The 25,235-nt window shown below is 44.3% G+C and overlaps 1 protein-coding gene across 1 annotated transcript in view; it reads right to left on the bottom strand.

Annotated features, from left to right (window-relative positions):
- The window catches only part of TFB1M (transcription factor B1, mitochondrial), a 64,991-nt gene that overhangs the window by 24,091 nt on the left and 15,665 nt on the right, over positions 1 to 25,235 (bottom strand). Inside the window, exons 3-5 of the mRNA XM_062186970.1 lie at positions 18,217 to 18,325; positions 15,359 to 15,510; positions 6,233 to 6,352 (exon numbers count right to left, since the gene is read on the bottom strand). Coding sequence (XP_062042954.1) covers positions 6,233 to 6,352; positions 15,359 to 15,510; positions 18,217 to 18,325 — 381 coding nt within the window. The remainder of the gene's footprint in view (positions 1 to 6,232; positions 6,353 to 15,358; positions 15,511 to 18,216; positions 18,326 to 25,235) is intronic.

The following is a 25,235-nucleotide window of genomic DNA, read 5'->3' on the forward strand; positions in this document are numbered from 1 at the left end:
CCAGAGGCTGCTGGGAGTGCCTTGCCCAGGCTCCCTCCACAGCTGCTGGAAGTGCTGGGGGCTGTGGGTTCCCAGATCTGGAGCTGCTGTCTCTGCTGGGTGGTTACAGCACCACTGCCCCCAGTAGCCAGCCAGCAAGTCATCTCCCCAAGGCAAAGAATTTTTTCCTCACATGCGTTTGCCTTTAAGCCTCATGCCTTGGGGAGGTGGCAGAGACAGCAAGCCTTGGAGATTCAGTGCAGGCACTTCTGCAAGACTGCAGGGCACAGGGGCCCACCAGGCTGGCCCTTGCGTAAGGGAGGCTGACCATGAAGCACCTTCTCCTGCGAGGGCTGAGGCTGGAGCTGGTCTGTGGGAGGGGCTCTATGCCCACTCAGAATCCCCAGTCCCTGGCTCTCCTGCTGCCCTCAGGCCCCTTCTCCTAAGTGCCCTCCTTCAACACAGCCCTTTTACAAAAACCCAATCTCAATCTCTGATTCCACGAAATCCAGCCAAATATCAAAGAATCTTAAGTAAGCAGGAATAATTGGTGCTCTGACCTTATGTTCGAATGAGTCTCAACAAGAGGGCCATATATACAGAGGTAATAGCCTCAGTGTCACAAAGGCATAGAAAGTGGCTGTCCCTCAGCAGATCCATGCACCCAAGGGAGGACCTCACAATAGGCCGATGTCTCAACAGCTGTGTGACCTCAAAGGTCAGGCTTGGATGCTCCAAGCCCCAGCCTCTCCTTTATATGTCATAGATATATGGTCATTAATCCCTAAAATGTTATTATTTATGCTTTAAATGTGTACCATATTTGAGGGCAATTTGTTCTACACACTATACTTATAAATTTAGATGGCAAAATCAGATACAAATTATGTACACATACATATTTTTAAAAATTATAAAGCATCTGAGTGGTTGTTTGGCGTAGGGTTGAGATGTTGCCTGAGACACCCGCATCCCACACTGGAGTCCTGGGTTGGAGTCCTAGCTCCGCCCTCAAGTCCAGCTTCCTGCCAATGAGCACCCTGGGAAGCAGCAGGTGACAGCAGGTAATGGGGTTGCTGCCAGTCATGGAGGACAGGACTGGGTTCCCAGTTCTCATCTTTGGCTTGGCCTAGCCTTGGCTGTTGTGGGCATTTGAGGAGTGAATCAGTGGACAGTGGACGTATGCTCACTCTGCCTCTCAAATATAAAGAAAAATTTTAAAAATATTACCCATCCTATTATATCAGGATACTACAACTTAGTCTATATATTCCTGTTTACAATGATAACTAACAGCTACAACTGCCTTTAATTGACTGCCTCCATGTGCCAGACACTCAACTGAGGCACTCAGCATTGGTATCCCAATTCCCCACAACAATCCTTCAAGGGAGGAATTATTGTTTCAGTTTGGATGTTAAACTCAGCCTTTTAACTTGACACAGATTGGTGGTGAGACCTAAGCCCCTGCACCCACATGGGAGACCTTGAAGGAGTTCCTGGTTCCTGGTTGCGGCCATCTAGGGAGTGAACCAGTGGATGGACGATCTCTCTGCCTCCCTCTGTAACTCTGCCTTTCAAATAAATAAGGAAGTCTTTAAAAAAAAATAGTGAAAATGTAGCTGGTACTGTGGCATAGCAGGTAAAGCCACTGCCTGTAGTGCTGGTATCCCATGTGGGTACCAGTTCGAGTTCAAGCTGCTTTACTTCCGATCCAGCTCTCCGCTATGGCCTGGGAAAGCAGTGGAAGATAGCCCAAGTCCTTGGGCCCCTGCATCTCCATGAGAAACCTGGAAAAAGCTCCTAGGCTCCTGGCTTCGGAATGGACCAGCTCCTGCCATTGCAGCCATGTGGGGAGTGAACCAGCGATGGAAGACCTCCCTCTCTCTTCTCTGCCAATTCTGACATTCAAATAAATAAATAAATCTATAAGAAAAGGTGAAAATGAAAACACAAAATTAAAAATTTCTAACTTGAAATCTATATACTACAAACTTCAGTAGCTCAAGTACCAAATTAGACCAAATGGCTAACATTAGAAACCTAACAAGTTGCTTTCTGTAGACAGGAACATTTCAATTCTAGAGACAACACTAGAGCAGCTACTGAGAGCTGAAGTCAGGCAGGAATTGAGATCACCTAGTCAGAACAGGGTTGTGACAGCCACATGGCAGCAAAATTCTGCCACTGAAGTCTGCTTGTTGATCAAAAGGCCAAGAAACAGCAAAGGAAATGAAATCAGTCTGTTGAGACATCAGCACTCCCGTGTTGAATTCAGCACTGTTCACAAGAGCCAAGACACAGAAACAAACCAAATGTCCATCCATCGAGGAACGGACCAAGAAAATGTGGAACATACACACAATCAACTCCTTACTATCCCATAATAAAAAATGGATGAAATCTTGTCGCCTGCACGACAGGGATGGAAGTGAAGGTCATTATGTTAAAGTGAAGTGAGAGAGACAGGGGAAGACAACTATCAGGTGATCTCATTCACATGTGGAATCTGAAAGAGCTGACCTTACAGAAACAGGGAATAGGATGGCGGTTACCAAGAGCCCTGGGAAGCTGGGGGAGATGGAGGAAATTTCATTAACAGGTATTAGTTAGATAGGATGGAGCAGTTCTCGTGTTCTGCATAGGTAATGATAATATGATGTATTATATGGGGGCTGGTGTTGTGTCACCAGGTTAAGCCACTGCCTTCAAAGCCATCATCCCACATGAATGCCACATGAATCCTGGCTGCTACACTCCCAGTCCAGCTTCCTACTGATGCACCTGGGAGAACAGCAGCAGATGACCAAAGTACATGGGCTTCTGCCACCAATGTGGGAGACCTGGAAGACCTGGATGGAGTTCCAGGCTCCTAACCTTGGCTTGGCCAGCCCTAACTATGCAAGATCTCTAATTCTTATCAAATAAATATTTTAAAAATGATATTATCTGATTACATATAAATACACACACACACACACTTTTTAAAAGAATATAAGGGGGCTGGCACTACGGTGTAGCAGGTAAAGCCACCACCTGCAGTGCCAGCATCCCATATGGGCGCCGGTTCAAGTCCACTTCCAATCCAACTCTCTGCAATGGCCTGGGAAAGCAGTAGAAGATGGCCCAAGTGCTTGGGCCCCTGCAGCTGTGTGGGAGACCCAGAAGAAGCTCCTGGATCCTCATTCCAGATTGGCAAGTCTCTGTGTGGCCACCTGGAAAGTGAACCATCAGATGGAAGACCTCTCACTCTCTGTAACTCTGCCTTTCAAATAAATGAATAAATCTTAAAAAAAAAATAGAATTTTAAAAGTTTTACATACAGAAATGATAAATGTTTGAGACAGATGTTTATCCTGGATTGAACATTACACAATGTATATATGTATCAAAATATCACATGGTACTCTGCAGATATGTACAATTTTTATGTATCAGTTAAAAATAAAGAAAAAAGACAAATAAACAGAAGGGACAGACAGGACAGCAATACTCATAGAAAGAACCTTAAGGGGAGAGGGGTTATACATCAGCTGCTCATCAGATGAGAAAAGAAATTCTCTGGATCTAATTCTTAGAGTTTTGACTGAGAACAGGTCGTGAATGTAAATTTCCTCTGAGCATTAACCTCTCCCTTGCAATGGCCCCAGCAATCCACCTGCCCTTCTGTGTTAACACTTAGCCAGTCTCACCTTGTGCTGCAATAATCTGTGTCTAGCACTTTCTCTCCCTGTATTCAGGTTTAGCCAGAGGGACAGTCTCGTACTATTATTTTATCATCTTTGGGAAAATTCTTTCCCTTTCTTATTTGAGAAAATGAATTTTTAAAAAGTCAGTGCAACTATCAAATATTTTCTGGCTTTCCTCAGAGTCCTCCTAATCTGTCCTAATACGATAAAACTACTTCAGAACAGCAGAGAATTCTCACAGAACTGAAATTTAATCATTTGATATACTGTATTCCTTTATCATCCTACATTCTCTCTCCTTGGTAACTGCTTTCCTAGATTAAAAATAAATCCCCTCCATGTAATATTTATAACATAATGAAAAGCATACAAAGAAAATTGCTAAGAATGTGTGTAGTTTTCCCAAAAAAGCTAATATCGCTCAATAAAAAGAGAATCAAAGACATGACTAGTGGCTTTTTTTTTTTTTTTCAAATAATGAATATTTTCTTGAGGCCGTAATTCCAGAGGAAAGAGATTTTAATTAATAAACTGCATGTGTAACCTACCCTTAAATCAAAGCTGAGAATAACCTCTAAAAACCATCAAATATTCTCAACTGAGGAACTAAAACAAAGAGAAACTTTCTACTAAAAATATTTTAGCACACACCCCAAGAAATGCCTTATAAAACTTGGATAACCAGTCTCGATTATAGCAAGGGCTATTTAACATCTATAAATAAAGATGTTAGTTTCTGATATAATGGGTCTTATGCCATACAAAATGTTTCATGTGCACAAATATGCATGGCAAAATATTTATCTTTCTAAAAGAAAAGTCCCTGAAGGAACAAAAGCATTAAATCTGACGACAACCTATTAGACCTTTCTGGTGTTAAAATTACTATTTGGGCAGAAGTCATTCCCACTGTCTTGGAAGCCTTGAGGTGCTGAAGGGAGGTGGGAGTGATCACCAGGCTCCGAGTGTGACTCCAGAAGAAGCTGATGGCTGGTCTGTTCCATGAGCGGAAGATGGGCTCAGTTCCTGCAGTCCCCTTGGCTGATGGGTGGGGGGATGGGGAGGATGGCCAACGGCAGTGGAAGTGTGAATGTGGTGGCAAAGATCACGGGCACGTCTATGGCCACACTTTAAGCTGTACAAAGAGAACTACCACTGTTGGTGGGGGCTCCACTCTAAATCTGTAAGGCACATCATACATATCTCCATGCTATATACTTTATGAAGGCCAAATGCTACAAAGAAGACTTTACAAGACTTTCTATTCCAGAGTTTTAGTAACAAGGGAAATGCCTGTTCCCCTCCAGGCTGGGAAGTCCCCCAAGCAGACTCTCCATCTGACCGGCTCCCACCCCTGGTGCCTCCCCTTGCTGCCCCACCCAGGGAATTTCAAACAACAGGTGCTCAACAGTCAGTGAAGAAACCGGTGAGCTTTCATGGCCCGCATCATGCAGCAACTTATCAAGCAGTGGTTTTGCTAAAACACCAGGTTTTCTTTTGGGGAGATGAGAAGGACAGAAAAACTTGGTTTCTGCAGTTAGCATCGGCTCACATAACCAGCATATAACAAACTAAACCTAGTTTAATACTCAACTATTTTCCCACAGGTGATTTGTCACAAATAACACTACCAAAAGTCTCTTGAAAAACTGCAAAAAAAAAAAAATTATAAATAAGTAATGTTTGATGTAGCTAGAAGTCTCATCAGAAATCACAAAAATATCTTTTTCACAGGGTGGCCACATAACTTATCTTTCATAAAAGGACACTTTTAAGACTACCAGATGATGATGAAGAGCCCACTGACATGGGGGAAACAGGAAGGAAGATTTGGTAGGAATAGGTGAGCCAGAAGATGTTCCTAATAATTTCTGCCTCCAGCCTTGCACTGTAACTCCACCCTTACCTGTCAATCCAGTACACTCACTTTCCTATGATGCACCTGTGTCTCAGCCAGGACAAGGAAGAAGAGACACCATGATGGCTACATGTCGGGGCACCATGAAATTCCCAGAAAGCCTCATGCATGCTAAACACTGCCCAGACTCCATCCTGCTTGTGTATTCAATTAGAACCCCACCTCCTACCTCATAAAAGTGACTGTTACACATGGGAACACCCTATTTTTGCTTTTTGGTTTCTGGTTCTTGCTTATGGGTCCTTCTCTTACCTCCTCCCAAGCAACTCCCTGGCCCATCCATGATGGGTATCTGTGTGGGGTGGCCCACTCACATGAATGAATGTATATTCACTCTCACTTTTAAATAAGTCCTGCTCTTCACCTGTGCACTGTCTATGTCTCTGAATTCTTAACTCCATGCGGGGCAAGAACTTGGAATGACAATTAGGATACATATGCCTATAACACCACCACCAGGGCAATACTCACAATCCTGTGTGATTTCTGTGGTTCTTTTTCAGAAGAAGTAAAGAAAACATTATGGCATAGTTCACATGTAAATAAAGATTAGATCCTGGAGACTATTTCCTAGGACAAATCTTAGGCAGAACAAAAATGACAACTAAAATCCCAATTCTGATAAAGCAGGTAAGCAGAGCCTCACCTCTGGTTTGGGGACAAATGCTCGACCTGGAATTGTGAAGATGTGCTCCACGTGGCAGAGGTACTGGGCCATGACGGAAAGGCGACTGCGCTGTTTGCTCCCGGTAGTGGCTGCAAGTCTCTACAGAAGGACAAAACGCATTTGAGTGAGTGAGTAATCCAGCCCGTGCTGATGGAGCAGAGCCAACACTCCACCACCGTTGACCTCTAGGTGGATTTCCTGCAGGAAATGATGAAATCATAGGCCATCCAACACATGCGGGGCAGCCGATATGGGGAGTTATTTTCCTCCAGTACCCGTTGAGGTACAGCTAAGAAATGTGCACTGGATCACACTCACAAGATCAGATTAGAAAACTTCCCCACCCCAGCCTTGTTGGGATTTCCAAATTCTTGTCTATTCTATAAGAGAAGGCCTTGCATAAAATAAACAATCAGCAAATGGCTGACAATGAAACTAGCAAGCACAATGAACCAAAGATTCTCAAATATTTAATTTTCTAAATTACCCCAATATGAATGGACATTTTTAATGGTGTTCTCTCTTCTTTATTTAGAACACTTGGAGAATTAGGGTTTTTTTTTTTTTTTTTTTGTTTTGTTTTTTTTTTAATTTATTTATTTGAAAGGGTTAGTTAGAGAGAGACAGGGAGAGAGAAAATCTTCCATTGGCTGGTTCATTCCACAAATGGCCAGAGGTGGGCCAGGCTGTAGCTAGGAGCCAAGAGCTTCTTCCAAGTTGCCTTATGTGGGTACAGGAGCCCAAGCACTTGGCCCATCTTCCACTGCTTTCCCAGGCCATTAGCAGGGAGTGGGATCGTAAGTGGAGCAGCTGGGACTCAAACCGGTGCCCATATCGGGTGCTGGCATCCCAGGCAATAGTTTTACCCACAATGCCACAACACCAGCCCCGAATTAGGTATTCTTAATAAAAGACTATTGCAGTAAATTAGGATTTTTTAAACACAAAAACATTTTCATTTTAAAATTATTTAAGTATATGAAAATTCATAAATGCAATGAAATTTCAACAAAAATACCAGGATTATTTTTTTTTTGAAAGGCAGAGTTAGTGAGAGAGAGAGAGAGAGAAAGGTCTTCCTTCAGTTGGTTCACCCCCCAAATGGCTGCTACAGCCGGCGCGCTGCACCGATCCAAAGCCAGGAGCCAGGTGCTTCTCCTGGTCTCCCATGCGGGTGCAGGGCCCAAGGACTTGGGCCATCCTCCACTGCCTTCCCGGGCCACAGCAGAGAGCTGGCCTGGAAGAGCAGCAACCGGGACAGAACCAGTGCCCCAACCGGGATTAGAACCCGGAGTACTGATGCCGCAGGCGGAGGATTAGCCTAGTGAGCCACGGCGCCGGCCACCAGCAGGATTTTTAAAAGAGAAGCTTAATTTCCACATACATACTCTTATATGTATTTTAAATTATACTCCATATAAAATTTCCGTAAGGCCAAGAACAGCCTGGACATTCTTACTCCGCCAATGTTGATGAGAGATTGCTTCACTAGACACTAAAATTAAGGTATTATTGTGGCCATCTGGCTTTGGCCTGGTCCAGCACTGGCTGTTGCAGCCATCTGGGAAGTGAACCAGCTGATGAAAGATCTTTTAATCTGTCTCTCCCTCTAGCTCTGCCTTTCTTATAAATAAATCAATCTTAAAAAAAATATATTAAGGCCGGCGCCGCGGCTCAATAGGCTAATCCTCCTCCTTGCAGCGCCGGCACACCGGGTTCTAGTCCCGGTTGCCCCTCTTCCAGGCCAGCTCTCTGCTGTGGCCAGGGAGTGCAGTGGAGGATGGTCCAAGTGCTTGGGCCCTGCACCCCATGGGAGACCAGGAGAAGCACCTGGCTCCTGCCATCGGATCAGCGCAGTGCGCCGGCCACAGCGCGCCAGCCGCAGCGGCCATTGGAGGGTGAACCACCTCAAAAAAGGAAGACCTTTCTCTCTGTCTCTCTCTCTCACTGTCCACTCTGCCTGTCAAAAAACAAAAAACAAAAAAACATTAAGACAAATAACAGAAGTACAGATGTGAGATAAAGAAGGTGGTTATGGATCAAATGGTCAAAAATATTTCTAGTTCTTCATAAAGTTTAATTTTATGTAATTTCACTATTGGAGTAAAACTCCAAATGCATTGTAAATGGTTAATATCCAACTGGAACAATTCAAAGTAGGTCATTAAAATTAACACTTAGCATGAGTACAATTACAAAATCAGAAAATAAGCCAAAAGAAATGCCTATATTTATGATTTTCTTCCTCTTCATAGTTAATATTTCATTTGACATTTGAAAAGCAGGTCTCCATGGGTGGATTTGAGAATTTAAAAGTCACTTTATGTAAAAAGCAAACCGATCAGAAGTAAAAACACACTGGAGGATTTCTTAGAGCTGTGTACCCAGTAACGTCGGGCGTAGGGCTACGCTAACCTACTAACTCGACCTATTCAATCTGTGAGCAAGTGTGCCCAGCATGTGGGGTAGAACACGTAGCAGACCGTTGACTGCAGAAAGCAGCCGCACACACAGCCGTCCCCAACTCTAGGAGAAAGTCCAAGTCCCAGAGCAGAAGCCTCCACAGAGGACTTCCTGGAAAGCTGCTAACAGTTAAAAGGTCTACCAGCCATTCAAACTTGGCAACTTCTGTGACAGATTACAGGGCAAGACATGAAAATCCAAAATCTGTCACAGAGGATTTTAACAACAAAAGGCTGGGAAACAAAACCAGTTAATTTTTTTTTCTTTTCTTAAAGATTATTTATTTGAAAGGCAGAGTTACAGAGAGGCAGAGGTAGAGAGAGAGAGAAGTCTTCCATGCGCTGGTTCAGTCCTCAGATGGCCACAATGGCTGGAGCTGCACCAACCCAAAGCCAGGAGCCAGGGGCTTCTTTCAGGTCTCCCTTGTGGGTGCAGGGGCCCAAGGACCTGGGCCATCTTTTACTGCTTTCCTAGGTGCATTAGCAGAGAGCTGGATCGGAAGTGGAGCAGCAGGGAGTGGAACTGGCTCCACATGGGATGCCAGCACTGCAGGTGGCAGCTTTACTCGCTATGCCACAGCCCCAAATCAGTTAATTTTTTATGGAAAGGAAATCTCTAACCCTTCAGCTTTTAAAAATATTCTGAGTATGAGAAAAACAAGGGGTCAAATAAGTCATAAATTTTCTTATTATTCTTCTACAGCTATTTCAAGTACAAGTAGAAAAATCAGGCTTATACTTGAGAAGCCACACGGGCACACTTCGGAGACCACATAACTCATGGAAAGGCAACTTCCTCTTTGCTGGGGATGTGCCCCAAGGCAGCCAGGGCTCCCAGAGAAGAAAGGAGATGGGGGGCTGACTCTGGACCCAGAGTTCCAGGTACAGAGAGAACTAGAAGTTGTGACTTCAGCAGAAAGCACACGACCTGTGTTCCAGTTCAGCTCTGTCACTGCTCTATGACCTCCGAGAAGGCATTAAACCACGCTAAGCCTCAGTTTCATCAACTGTAAAATGAGGACAATGAGATCCCCTGATCTCATTTATTGCTACACAGTGTGGTTCTACTTTATGAGCTGCTGACTTCATACTGTCTCTATGTGCCTTAATGTGTAGGCACCGGATTCTGACATTTAGACCCTGCAGCCCTAGAAAAAGGAATAAGATGATGGTGCTCATTTGTTTGTTTTGTTTTGTAGCTCACAGAGCCAAACCAAATAAATGTCAAAAAGTGCTATCTGTGGTTAACATACAAAATTGCTCAGATGACCATGTCAAGGGCAAACAGTAAATAAGAAAATGTTGTTGTCTACTCTCCCATAGACACTTTCACTTGCAAAACGTGAAAACCAGAGGATCACCCTTCTATACTCACGCTTCTAGTGCATTCCATAATACATATATAGGTACATTTTATATATATATATATATATGTACATTATATAATCTATCTTTAGAGAGAGAGATTCACTATAAACTCTTTTCCATAGTCATGATGAAATTAAACTAAAATCCACCTTATTTTGTTAAGGGAAAACAGTCTACGTCAAAGTTGAAGCATTATTCAGAGTCACTGGGGACCTCACTCCTCCTCCCAAGCCTCTGCTCTCTCCCACAAAGAATGAGAGCACACAGTATTTTCCACCTCTCGGTCACCTGAGAACAGAAACACCATAATGCTTGTGTGGTACAGGAACACGTATGTTTGGTCTTTGGTCCTTGTTCCTGGCAGAGCTCCTAAACGGCTTACAATTTCTTGAGTGACGTCAACGCCTTCTGTCCTTCAACCCCATTTCCATCAAACGTGACTTGCGAACTGCTGAGGTGATGGAGTGACCTGGGGTGAGGTCCCAAGGTATCCCGAGGATGCTGCTGGCCATCAGAAAGACCGGTGATTACCAGCTACTTCCACGTGGGTAAGGTGTCTCCCTGAGTTCTGTGAGCCATTCTGGAAAGCGATCAACCTGAAGAGAGGGTTGGGGGACCCCCGTTTAGCTGGTCGTTCAGAGGTTCTGGAGGCACAGATGTGCAACTGGCATCAAGAATGGAGCGGTCTGGGGGGACTCAGCCCTTAACTTTTGGGGGGAGGGGGTGGGTCTGACACTAACGACAGGTGGATGGTATCAGAGTTTAATTAAATGGCAGGACACCCAGCTCCAGCTGTGGGAGAACTGCTTGGTGTAGGGAAAACCCACGCATCAGATGTCAGAAGTGCTGTGAGTGCAGAGGCAACAGTGTTTTTTGTCAGAACCAACAAATCCAAAAGTTAAGAAAACTACTAGCAGGAGCCTAATTCAAACTCACAGAAGACATGCAGGAGATTCACAAATAGGTAGTGAGAAGGACCTTGAGGAGAGTGGGGCCAGCGTCCTGGAGTCCAAACACAGAGGAGCCTATATTGTTGTGATGAGCCGTTCTCAGACTACTGAGCAAAAGAGTTTTGGGGCCACATACTTGAAGGCCAAGTTTTCCAGCCTAAACACCCAAGAGGATTACAGATAACAAAGGTAAAAGGTTAAACATAAAACTTCCAGTAATTAACAGAAGAATATCTTCATGATATCAAGATACAAAAAGATTTCTCCATAAGACACAAAGAACACTAGCCACTAATTAACTGTTAAATATCTATTATATCTGAAAGGCAGAGAAACAGACATCTTCCATCTGCTGGCTCACTCCCCAAATGCCCGCAACAGCTAGGGTTATGCCAGGCTAAAACCAAGGACCTGGAACTCAATCCGGGTCTCACACATGAGTGACAGGGACCAAGTACTTGAGCCATCACCTGCTGCTTCCCAGGGAGTACATCAGCAGGAAGCCAGAATTGGGAGCTGAGCCACAGCTTGATCCCAGACACTCTGATATGGGATGTGGGCATTCCAAGCAGCATCTTAAATGCCTGCTCCACTAACCATAAATTTAAAATTAGGAATGCCTGCTCTTCAAAAGACCATGCAAAAAGACAGTGACAATGGCTAGAGAGTATAAGAAATATGCAACAAGTTTGGACTAGTGAGATGGCATTGGTACATGCCACCTTGATGGGATTGTATTGGAATCCCCTGGCACATTTCTAACTCCATCATTTGGGGCAAGTCCGATTGAGCATGTCCCACATTGTACATCTCCTCCCTCTCTTTTTCCACTCTTATATTTAACAGGGATCACTTTTCAGTTAAAATTTAAACACCTAGGAATAATTGTGTGTTAATTACAGAGTTCAACCACTAGTACTAGAAAAACAACAACAACAACAAAAACAAAAAATACTAAAAAGGATAAAGTATTACATTGTACATCTAGAGTCAGGACAAGAGCTGATCAGGTCATTGTTTCTTATAGTGTCCATTTCACTTCAACAGGTTTCCCCTTTGGTGCTCAGTTGTCACCGATCAGGGAAAACAAATGATATCTGTCTCTTTAGGACTGGCTTAATTCACTCAGCATGATGTTTTCCAGATTCCTCCAACTTGTTGCAAATGACCGGGTTTCATTGTTTCTTACTGCTGTATAGTATTCTATGGAGTACATGTCCCATAATTTCTTTATCCAGTCTTCTGTTGATGGGTATTTAGGTTGATTCCATGTCTTAGCTATTATGAATTGAGCTGCAATAAACATGGAGGTGCAGATAGCTCTTTTATTTGCTTTAATTTTCTTTGGGTAAATTCCAAGGAGTGGGATGGCTGGGTTGTATGGTAGGGTTATGTTCAGGTTTCTGAGGAATCTCCAAACTGTCTTCTATAGTGGCTTCACCAGTTTGCATTCCCACCAACAGTGGGTTAGTGTCCCTTTTTCCCCACATCCTCTCCAGCATCTATTGTTGGTAGATTTCTGAATGTGAGCCATTCTAACTGGGGAGAGGTGGAACCGCATTGTGGTTTTGATTTGCATTTCTCTGATTGCTAGTGATCTTGAACATTTTTTCATGTGTCTGTTGGCCATTTGGATTTCCTCTTTCGAAAAATGTCTCTTGAGGTCCTTGGCCCATCTCTTAAGTGGGTTGTTTGTTTTGTTGTTGTGGATTTTCTTGATTTCTTTGTAGATTCTGGTTATCAACCCTTTATCTGTAGTATAGTTTGCAAATATTTTTTTCCATTCTGTCGGTTGCCTCTTCACTTTCCTGACTGTTTCTTTTGAAGTACAGAAACTAGTCCAAGTGATCAATTTCAGTTCACAATTGATGGCTCTGATAGGTCTAAGAGTCAAAGGGATCACACAAACAAGACAAGTGTCTGCTAATACTAACTGATAGAATCAAAAAGGGAGAGAACTATCCAACATGGGAAGCAGGATACACAGCAGACTCATAGAATGGCAGATGTCCTAAACAACACTCTGGCCTCAGAATCAGCCCTTAAGGCATTTGGATTTGGCTCAAGAGCCCATGAGAGTATTGTAGGCATGGAAAGCCAAGATACCATGGAAAAGAAAAAAAAAGAAGACCTAAATGAAAGATCTCTGCGAGTGAGCTCCCAGTGGAAAGAACAGGGCCATCAAAGATGGAGGTACCTTTCTCTGAAGGGAGGAGAGAACTCCCACTTTGACCCTATGGAATAAGACTATGACCCTATTGGAATAAGATCAAAGTCGGCAAACTCTAAAGGCTTCCACAGCCCTGGCAACTCATGACTAGAGCCTAGGGAGATTACTGACACCATAAACAAGAGTGTCAAATTGTTAAGTCAGCAACAGGAGTCACTCTGTACTTACATCTCATGTGGGATCTGTCCTTAATGTGTTGTCTAATGTGCAGTGATGCTATAACTAGTACTGAAACAGTATTTTTACACTTTGTGTTTCTGTGTGGGTGCAAACTGATGAAATCTTTACTAATTATATACAGAATCGATCTTCTGTATATAAATATAATTGGAAATGAAAAAAAAAAAAACCTTGTGTTAAATTGGAAATGGCATAAAAATTAATTAATTTTTAAAAAAATATTATGTAGGATCTCTGTCTTTAATGTGCTGTACACTGTTATTTAATGCTATAACTAGTACTCCAACACTATTTTTTCACTTTGTGTTGCTATATGGGGGCAAACTGTTGAAATCTTTACTTAATATATACTGAACTGATCTTCTGTATATAAAGAGAATTGAAAATGAATCTTGATGTGAATGGAAAGGGAGAGGGAGTGGGAAAGGGGAGGGTTGTGGGTGGGAGGGAAGTTATAGGAGGAGGGAAGCCATTGTAATCCATAAGCTGTACTTTGGACATTTATATTCATCAAATAAAAGTTTAATAAATGAAAAAAAAAATTATCTAGTCCAGACATCCATGGCATCTTCTGCTGATACTTCCCAAAGGCCTTTTACACAGCAGGAGATGTTGTAGAATAAACAAAAAGGAATGTGCACTGAAATTGAAAAAAAAAATATGCAACAAGTTTAATAAGTAGTTGTGTGGAGTAAGACCTCCTCCAAATTAGGAAGATAAACAAGCAGCAAAAGGTAAGCACTTGACCGAAAAAACAATACAAACAAAAACAAAACTCAAAAGGCCCTACCAATGGTGCTCAATTTCATTAAAAATCAGCAGGGACCAAATAAAATACAGTGACATCCTATTACCTGCAGATTAATAAAAATGTACAAGTCTAGCAATAGTGAGTACCAGCAAGAATAGGCAGCAAAATGAACTCTCACATACTGCCGGTGACTTCAGAGGACAATTTAGCATCTTGTGGGGAGAGTGAAGACGTGCAGTTCCACTTCTGGACACACATCCTACAGAAATCCTGATCCTGTGCTGTAGCTCACATAAATGAAAACAATGTTTGTGACAGTTCTGTTTGTGATAACAAAACACTGAAACGGATGCAGAGTCCAAAAAGAGAAGAATGGACAGATAAATTATAATGTAGTCAAAAGAGTACGTAGTCTGTACAGCTATCACTACACAAACTTACAGCTATGAGCGACATGAGCAAATCCTACAAATAATGTTCAGGATATAAAGAATACATACAGTTGTAAACCATTTATATAAAACGCAAAAATGGACAAAAACTACATTAGTTATATGCATAGAAATCTATGTGAAAAGCCTCTGTAGGGGGGGTAACAAATTCCCAAGTCATAGCGGGGTGGACAGGAGATACAGTCAGAGGTGTACAAGCGGGTGTCACAGGTGCTGGTAGTTCAGTTACTGACGTAGGTGTTTATTAGACCAAGCATACATATCGCAATACTCTAGTATTTACACATCACGTCTGCAGATCCAAACACTGCCCCTTCTCACTGCATCTTCCAGAAGGCAGTGGTTAACAGCCTGATGAATGCCAGACTGCCCCTGGAGACCTACTTTCCAGAGAGTGCCCACAGAAGTGGGGTGAGGGATGAAGTCAAAGTCTACAGTGGACAAGACCTCAACCTCCTCCCCTTCTCAGCTTTGAATCCAATCCCTATTTACAAGTGCATGGCCAATCGCACTCAGCCATGGCCCCTGTGTCCCGCTACTTCCTACAGGGCCACTTTGGCCAATATACATCACTGCTGTTCTCTCCGGAAGCTTCTAGCAATTATGTCTATCTACTCTCGTCATCACAGGCTGAGCTGAAGCTGAAATTTTCTGTAATTGAATTGTTTCAAGGTTTGATAATGTGATCAACTAGCCAGAAAGTCACCCTTACCTCAGCCACTTCCTCCTGAAACGTCAGAGTCATCGGGGTTCTACCATATACAAAGGGTCCATCTCTGCAGGAGACATGCTCAAGCCACTTGACAATCAGTGGAGTTGAAACACTAAACGGCAGATTTCCGATAATATGCACATTGGGAGGGTCTGCGTGGCAGGGGATCAAACAACATGGAATGATTTCATCAATATATTCTTAGTATAATTTTAGCTCAGAGCAAAATTTAACTGCATATTAATAGCATCAAACAACAACATATGAAGAGACATGGCTAAATATTTTTCAGGGCATTCATTCTTCAAAAGCAGTGTTTCCTCACAATCAGCTTTGAACTACTGAGGGAAAAATTCTAGCTAGTTCACACTCAAAGTCAAAGTCCCCAGACTACTGGATTAGGAAGTATAGGAAACATAGCTGGTGTGGGGGAAGAGACAATTGAGTCTGGAAAGATGAGGAAAAAGTGTCCATGGAGCTGACAGAGAGTCCGATGACCTTGAATGGGACACCAGCCGTGGACACAGACAGGCTGGGTATACAGACGGGCTGGGGACACAGACAGGCTGGGGACAAAGACAGGCCAGGGACACAGACAGGCCGTGGACATAGGCTGGGGACACAGACAGGCCGGGGACACAGACAGGCTGGGTATACAGACAGGCTGGGGACATAGATAGGCCGGGGACACAGACAGGCCAGGGACATAGACAGGCTGGGTATACAGACAGGCTGGGGACACAGACAGGCCAGGGACACAGACAGGCTGTGGATATAGACAGGCTGGGTATACAGACGGGCCGGGGACACAGACAGGCTGGGAACACAGGCCGGGTATACAGACAGGCTGGGGACACAGACAGGCCGGGGACACAGACAGGCCGGGGACACAGACAGGCTGGGTATACAGACAGGCTGGGGACACAGATAGGGTGGGGACACAGACAGGCCGGGGACACAGACAGGCTGGGGACACAGACAGGCTGGGTATACAGACAAGCCGGGGACACAGACAGGCTGGGTATACAGACAGGCTGGGGACACAGATAGGGTGGGGACACAGACAGGCCGGGGACACAGACAGGCTGGGGACACAGACAGGCTGGGTATACAGACAAGCCGGGGACACAGACAGGCTGGGTATACAGACAGGCTGGGGACACAGACAGGCTGGGGACACAGACAGGGTGGGGACACAGACAGGCTGGGTATACAGACAGGCCGGGGACACAGACAGGCCGGGGACACAGACAGGCTGGGGACACAGACAGGCTGGGGACACAGACAGGCTGGGTATACAGACAAGCAGGGGACACAGACAGGCTGGGTATACAGACAGGCTGGGGACACAGACAGGCTGGGGACACAGATAGGGTGGGTATACAGACAAGCAGGGGACACAGACAGGCTGGGTATACAGACAGGCTGGGGACACAGACAGGCTGGGGACACAGACAGGGTGGGGACACAGACAGGCCGGGGACACAGACAGGCTGGGTATACAGACAAGCCGGGGACACAGACAGGCTGGGTATACAGACAGGCTGGGGACACAGATAGGCTGTGGATAGACAGGAGTGTTTGCAGTGTGCTGGTCTAAGTGACATCACAGGGGTGGAGGTGTCCAGGCATACCGACAGCGAGAGCAGATGCCCAAACACACAAATCTTGGAAGCAACCACGTGCAGAAAGGGGCAGGAGAAAGAACACCAGCAAAGGACACTGAGGAGGAAGCTCACAAATGTGACAGGAGGACCAGGAGGGTGCGGTATCAGGAAAGACAAGAGCAGAGGCATCTCCCAGAAGGCAGTGGTTAAGTCTGATGTCTGATGAATGCCAGACAACTCGGTCAGGAAAGGTTTCCAACAGGCAGTCAGGAGCTCGCCGTGATGCCAGTGTGGCTGAGCAGGCGCACAGCCTGAGGGCTGTGTGCTGGGAAGAGAGCACTCACTAGAAGGTGAGGACCACTCTGAAGAGGCCCTGCCCTAAGGGGCCAGAGACACCGATGCTGATAGATCGAAATGCCTCCTCCATCCGCTTTGAGACTTGTTAACAGGCAAGAAAAGGTTTTTGTTTTTTTTTTTTTAAAAGAGTATTTTGAAGAGCTGGCTCAGAGCAGGTACCCAACAAACGCTGTCCATGAATGAAGAATGCCTTAGTTGGTCACCGAGTATTGAAAAACAATGGAAAAAGTTAAATGAAGGCTTGGGCATGATTTACTATTTTACATCTTTCACCATGAGGAGCAAGTAACCCTATAGTATAGCCTATCTGTCTATATAGGTTATAAAAATGGCAAGTTTATGGGGCAGGTGCTGTGCACAAAGGGTTAAGCTGCTGCCAGCCACACCCACATCCCACATGGGTGCTGGTTTGAGCCCTGGCTGCTCCACTTCCTATCCAGCTCCCTGCTAATGTGCCTGGGAAAGCAACAGAAGATGGCTCAAGGGCCTGGGTCCCTGTCACCCATGTGGGGGATATGGATGGAATTCCAGACTCCTGGTTTTGCCTGGCCCAGCCCTGGCAATTGTGGCCATCTGGGGAGTAAACCCTGGATGGAAGATGTCTCTCTCTGTCACCTTCCTTTTCAAACAAATAAACCTTAAAAAAAAAAAAAAAATAAGGGACAAGTTTATTTGGACAGAACTGAAACACTGAAAATCTGAAACCCAGAAAAAGTAACTAAATTTCACATTTTGGAACAAAGTAGTATGGTAGAAAAATTTACAATGTGCATTACTTAATTCTGCTCAATTTTTTAATACATACAATATTTATAAGTGTATAATGTTTGTGATATGAATAATTAAGTATTTAGCTATTTAAAGAATATTTTAAAAGAATCTAAAGGTACTTACCATCCTCCCAGCGTCTTTTAAGACTTTCTGGAAAGGCCTTTTCCAATTTAAATGTCAGTACATCACCGTGAACAATTCTCAGTTTCCCGGGTGCTGCATCAGAAAGCATCTAGTTTACAAAAAGGTCAAGAAAGTGAGCTCATTTACTTTGTGAGTAACAAACCTATTTTTTTTTTTTTTTGACAGGCAGAGTGGACAGTAGAGAGAGAGACAGAGAGAAAGGTCTTCCTTTTTTGCCGTTGGTTCACCCTCCAATGGCCGCCGCGGTAGGCGCGCTGTGGCCGGCGCACCGCGCTGTTCCAATGGCAGGAGCCAGGTGCTTCTCCTGGTCTCCCATGGGGTGCAGGGCCCAAGCAACTTGGGCCATCCTCCACTGCACTCCCGGGCCACAGCAGAGAGCTGGCCTGGAAGAGGGGCAACTGGGACAGGATCGGTGCCCCGACCGGGACTAGAACCCGGTGTGCCGGCGCCGCAAGGCGGAGGATTAGCCTATTGAGCCACGGCGCCGGCCTACAAACCTAAATTTTTAAACTGTGCATCTTGAAATCACTTGGAAAGGCCAGAGACTAGAAGCAATCATGACTTAACAGGACACGTGTCCACCACAATGATCGACTGTGCTTCACTCTAATACACAGAATGGCTAGGGACTGTGACACATTAACAGTACCCAGCAGCTTACAATGTCACAAATAGTGTCTAAGTGTAACTCCCTTCCTCAGAGTGACTATTTATGCATAGATGTAGCATAAACTCAACTCCTAAGATCTTAAATTGGAGACCAAGGACTTTACAATGAAACCCCCAGAATTAATCAAAACTAAACCCTAAGAAAGAAGAGTTCAGCTCAACTAAATCTTTATGTCTAAATATATACAAAGGCAATAACTTACCAAGATCTACCTTAATCTATGGGTAGACTCACTTGTGTATGTCAAGCCCACTCAGTGCTCCGAGGTACTCCCCTGATCAGTGTCCCCCATCTTCCTATTTCCTGATCCACAGATGCTATCAGGCTAAGGAATGATCCTGCATGGCTATCAACAGCTGCCTCACAGCCTTCTCCACCTCCTAATCAGTTTCTTTCCTTCTCCTTTCAGTCCTTCTGAGCACAAAACAAACCAGCCTTTCCTCTGTGATCTTATGCGTCATCAGTTCAGGCACCTTGCTACAATACTCAGCAGTACTAAAGAGATTCTGTCTAGTTCAGAAAAGCCTTATGGCTAAGCCATCTACACAGCTGTATTGTGTTAAGTGCCCCTTAAGGAGACTTACTTCTTGAAGTACTTGATTAAAAACAAAAAAACATGCAGTCCCTGAGCATACAAAGCTTAAAATACAGGAGTGAATATAATCAGTGAGGAGAGACTTCACAGCTAAAGTAGAATGCAAATTAGGTTCCAGCTCCAGGAGCTCAGAGAACCTTGGATCCCACTCAGTTGCCAAACACCCCTGTCCTACTCTTCTAGCTCAATTAAAGCTGATTTTCTCTCCTAACACTCCTGTTGCCTAATAGGCCACTAGACAGCAAAGATGAGAGAGGTGTCACAGAGCCAGAGAGGAGACACTGGGGCAAGGCACATGGCCTGCTGACCACTCCCCACTCGCACCTTGCTGTCAACAGTGCACCCTGCCACACTTCTGTAGTAGCTCTCACAGCACCCGGATCCTATGTGCCCACTCCTGGGCGTTTCCTTCCTTTGCACCAACACAGGCTCCCCAAGGGCGGCACCTGCTGCCTGTTTGCCTCAGCAGCCCCTGAAGCTACAGCAGGTCACAGGGGATGCTGACTACACACTCAACCCGTGAATGAGGCAGTCAACAAACCAAATGGCATCAGCTTTTTGTGAGGTTGGAAACTTTCTCTTTTATCCTGTGAGACTGCTCTCAAAATTGGTGGGGACAGGAAACTTACAAAGATTAATTTCACTAATAAATCAGACAGGATTATACAAATAATTGTACTTAATTAATCAAATTATAATTAATTTATATGCACCAAAAATACACAGCAGAAATGCCTATGTTGGCGAGAAGGTTGACAGTTTAACTCTGGGAATCATCTAGCTGGGTTCAGTTAGCCATAGCAGTTTTTTTAAAAAATATTTATTTATTTATTTGAAAGTCAGAGTTACACACAGAGAGAAGGAGAGGCACAGAGAGAGAAAGGTCTTCCGTCCACTGGTTCACTCCCCAGTTGGCTGCAACGGCTGAAGCTGTGCCAATCCAAAGCCAGAAGTCAAGAGCTTCTTCCGGGTCTCCCACGTGGGTGCAGGGGCCCAAGGACTTGGGCTATTCTTCACTGCTTTTCCAGGGCATAGCAGAGAGCTGGATTGGAAGAGGAGCAGCTGGGACTCGAACCCACGCCCACATGGGATGCCGGCATTGCAGGCAGCAGTTTTACCCGCTACGCCACAGGGCTGGCCCCATCCACAGCAGGTTTTTTTTTTTTTTGTTTTGTTTTTTGTTTTTTTTAAGATTTTATTTATTTATTTTAGAGGTAAAGTTACAGTGAGAGGGAGAGACAGAGAAAGGTCTTCCTTCCGTTGGTTCACTCCCCAAATGGCCACAACGGCCGAAGCTGCTCTGGTCCGAAGCCAGGAATCTCTTCCTGGTCTCCCATGTGGGTGCAGGGGCCCAAGGACTGGGGCCATCTTCTACTGCTTTCCCAGGCCACAGCAGAGAACTGGATAGGAAGAGGAGCAGCCGGGACTCAAATCGGCACCCATATGGGATGCCAGCGCAGCAGGCGGAAGATTAACCTACTGCGCCATGGCACCAGCCCCATCCATAGCAGTTCAACAAATGGAACTGTGCACCTCTAGCATGAATGTACTTATGGATTATTTTTAATTACCATGAGCTTCTAAAACTTGATCTGTGAATTCCAGACAATACTTCATAGAAAACATAATGGCCTTAGGTTAAGTTGCTGCCTTTAACACCAGGATCCCATATGGGTGCAGTTTGTGTCTCAGCTGCTCCACTTCCATTCCAGCTCCCTGCTAATGTACCTGGAAAAGAAGCCGAAGATGGCCCAAGTCCTAGGGCCTCTGCTACCCATGTGGGAGACCAGGATGGAGTTCCAGGCTCCTGGCTCTGCCCTGGCTGTTGCAGCCATGTGGGAAGTGAGAACCAATGATGAAAGATCTCTCTCTCTCTCCTTCTCTCTGCCTTTCAAATAAATTTTTTCTTTAAAGAAAACACAAAGGCCTCAATATACTAAAAATTAAAAGAGACAGTTCTCTGAGAAATGCTGTGTTTAAAAAGCACGTACTTAATGATGGAGTTTATCAACAATGGAGGATGCTACATTTCTTCTATAATTATGTTCCACATAATTAAAACACTACAAATCAGTACATCAAAAAAAGGCTAAACTAATAGCTTATGTTACATGATGTGAATATACAGAAAGTAATTAAGCAATTAGTAGATAGGATTAAAACAACCTACACTGGCCTTTTTGTCATTGTATGCTCTGACAATTGATCTGAAAGTTAATTTTTCAAGGCCAGCTCTGCTATGTGGGTGCTGGTTCAAGTCGCAGCTGCTCCACTTCTGATCCAGCTCTCTGCTATGGTCTGGGAAAGCAGCATAGGATGGCGCAAGTCCTTGGGCCCCTGCACCCATGTGGGAGACCCACAAGAAGCTCCTGGCTTTGGATCAGCCCAGCTCCAGCTGTTGCAGCCATTTGGGGAGTGAACCAGTGGATGGAAGACCTCTCTCTCCCTCTCTCTGCCTCTAAAATAGATAAAGAAATCTAAAAAAAAAAAGAAAATGAATTTTTCCCACACTCACAGACTCAACTGCATACCTAAAAGCTGATATAAATTTAAATGCACCTTCCTTTCTTAAAATTATAGTTGAATTTCTATTTCATTTCCCACAGATTCCCTTTCAGGTTTAAGTCTCAATGACAAACCAACTCCATCCTTAAAAGCTGACCTCGTCCTCAACAACTCTGTAGCTTGATCCTCCCTTTCTGACACCCTGCTGCAGAAGGACTGAATGGTGGTGTCCCCAGATTACGTGAGGGCCGTGAAGCAATTACAGAGGGAAATGCAGTACTATCCATACTGGACTGATATGATTACTGTACAGACAAAATCCTTTCACACACCTAAAATTATATTCACTAAAGACACACAGAGAAGTTCTAACCAACCAGTAAGAGAAAAGTATCTTCGCCATCATAATGATTATTTGGGGGATGGCAATGGGGTGGGGAAGACCCCTTTTCTAGCCCTTTAAGAGTAAAACTGGAGGCACCGCAGGTGGAGGATTAGCCAAGTGAGCCACAGCACCGGCACCCCGGGTTCTAGTCCCGGTTGCGCCTCTTCCAGTCCAGCTCTCTGCTGTGGCCCGGGAGGGCAGCGGAGGATGGCCCAAGTGCTTGGGTGCCTGCACCCTCATGGGAGACACAGAGGAAGTACCCGGCTTCTGGCTTCGGATTGGCGTAGCGGCCATTAGGGGAGTGAACCATCGGAAGGAAGACCTTTCTCTCTGTCTCTCTCTCACTATCTATAACTCTCTCTCTGTCTCTCTCTCACTGTCTAACTCTGCCTGCCCCCCCCCCCCAAAAAAAAAAAAGAGTAACACTGGAGCATTACACTGGAAACTCTGTAGGTGTGACCACAGGATGGGAGCACAGGCACAGCTGACCAGGAACATAGGAATCCAACCACAACCAAATGAGTATTTTTACAGCCATTCTAAAACCATTCTATTATTTCAATTTTCATTTTCAATTCTACATTCTTCCAACGTGAGATGTAAGTCAACTAAGAGTAAGAGACACTCAATTAAGTACAACTACAGAAAGACAGAAGAGCTAGGCACAGAAAGGGAAGCAGATACCTGAGAGCCACAGCACAGCCAATGACCGTCAGGGTGGCCAGCTCTCAACGATGCGCATCATGAACACAGGATACCATTCTAACTTCCCCAGAGGTCATGATACCAGGTCTCCAAGACGCAAGAGAATGCTTTCTGGTTTTAAGTTTTAGAAAGTGTACATGAAACAATCTAATGAACAATGCCTTTATCAAAAGTTGGAAAACAAATGTAGAAACATCTTTATGACCATTTCAAAGAACCTTCTAAAAAGTCAAAGGCATGGTGAAAGCTTTTCTACAGGGCGCAAGTAACCATGGTCCAATTTAGGTAACTTTTTGGCAACTGGAAAGAATGCATGCAATTCTCGGAACTTCAACAACATTACACAAAGGACTATACAGGATAGTTATTCTGTACGTTTGATGCCTGTTCTCAGGGTCAGGGTTCATGCCAGCCAACACTGAACAGTTGCATTACATGAATGACCTTCCAGCTGATTTGCCACATAGCAGGACATACTGTTGAAACAAATAATTGTCAAAGAGCTGGCATAACTGTTAAAGAAACTGTATGAGATTAAGAGAATATGATATAGGGCTGGCACCGTGGCATAGTGGGTAAAGCTGCCACTTGCAGTGCCGGCATCCCATGTGGGCACCAGTTTGAGTCCCGGCTGCTCTACTTCCTGACCAGCTCTCTGTTACTGCCTGGAATAGTAGAAGATGGCCCAAGTGGTTGGGCCCCCTGAACCCACATAGGAGACCTGGAAGAAGCTCCTGGCTTCAGATCAGCGCAGCTCCGGCCATTGTGGCCATCTGGGGAATGAAACAGCGGATGGAAGACCTCTTTCTCCTTCTCTCTGCCTCTGCATAGCTCTGTCTTTCTAATAAATATATTTTAAAAAACAAAAAAGAATATGATATGGAATATGGCAGATGAAGAACAAGCTTTTATTCTTAGAACATGCAGAGAAGATCAATGCTACTATTAAGAGGAATTTAAGACAACACCAGAGTCCTCCTTTTCAAGGAGACGATTACGGCCTGATTTCCGAATGTCAGGACGCTTGTTTTTGAAACAAGACCAGAAAGAACATGAATAGCAGAAAGTCATTTACTCAGTCTCATCAAAGAATTAGATTTTAATAAATGTTCTATTATACTCATTTAAGTGTTAACACTTCCAAAGAAACTTGCAGATGGAAATATTAAAACTATAGTGCATGATTCCACTCCTGAAGCTAAGAACAATTTTACCCTGTCTTCATGGACTTGATGATATCAGAGGTGAGTTTCATCCTTTACCACAGTGTATTTTTTATGTTTGGGTTGCTAGCTCTTTTGCCACTATAATGGTTGTCATTTTGTGCTGTTGTCGGTGGATCTGCTTCTAACACTGACCTCTGCACTTCTAATTTGTAGTGGAGAAGGACGACACTTTAACTATAAGGCACCTTTTGCTCATTTGTTGAGTTTTGTGCGTTCTGATTAACTATGGTTACGCTAAGTTATGCATGTAAAGTAGTCATGTCACAACAGCAATTTAGGCAACCTTTTCTTAAAAAAAAAAACTGTCAGATGAAAGGATTTTAAAATTTCATTATCTCTAAGAACACCTCTTTCTGTCCAGTTGCCTAAATAACTGTATGTATCCCTTTATAATATGGCAGGAAGGTGAATAATTATGTTAACCTTTGGCTACTGACAACAGGCTCTTCACACATCATACTCTAACTATTCTTGCAACACGCAAAATAGATAAAAATTCTCAAACCCATGAACTCTGCTCTCTGCATATAAAGTAAAAATCATCACCGATTATTAAAACCAGGGCAGTAATCAATAACTTGCCTTCTGTCTCCATAATTCCAAGAAATAATCATCTAACTTAATGGCTAGGGAGAATCCCTGAGCTTACTACTCTGACCAAGATGGAGTATAAAGGACCATTTATATTCTCCTAAATTAAAAAAAAAAAAAATTGGGGGCTGGCATTGTGGTGTAGCTGGTTATACTGCCACCTGTGATGCCAGCATCCCATCTGGGTACCAGGCCTGGCTCTTGGCTTCTGCACTTCCAATCCACCTCCCTTGTAATGGGCTGGGAAAAGTAGTAGAAGATGCCCCAAGTGTTTGGGTCCCTGTACCTACATGGGAGACCCAGAAGACGCTCCTGGCATTG

This window comes from Lepus europaeus, chromosome 3, assembly GCF_033115175.1.
Source record: "Lepus europaeus isolate LE1 chromosome 3, mLepTim1.pri, whole genome shotgun sequence".
Lineage (NCBI taxonomy): Eukaryota > Metazoa > Chordata > Mammalia > Lagomorpha > Leporidae > Lepus > Lepus europaeus.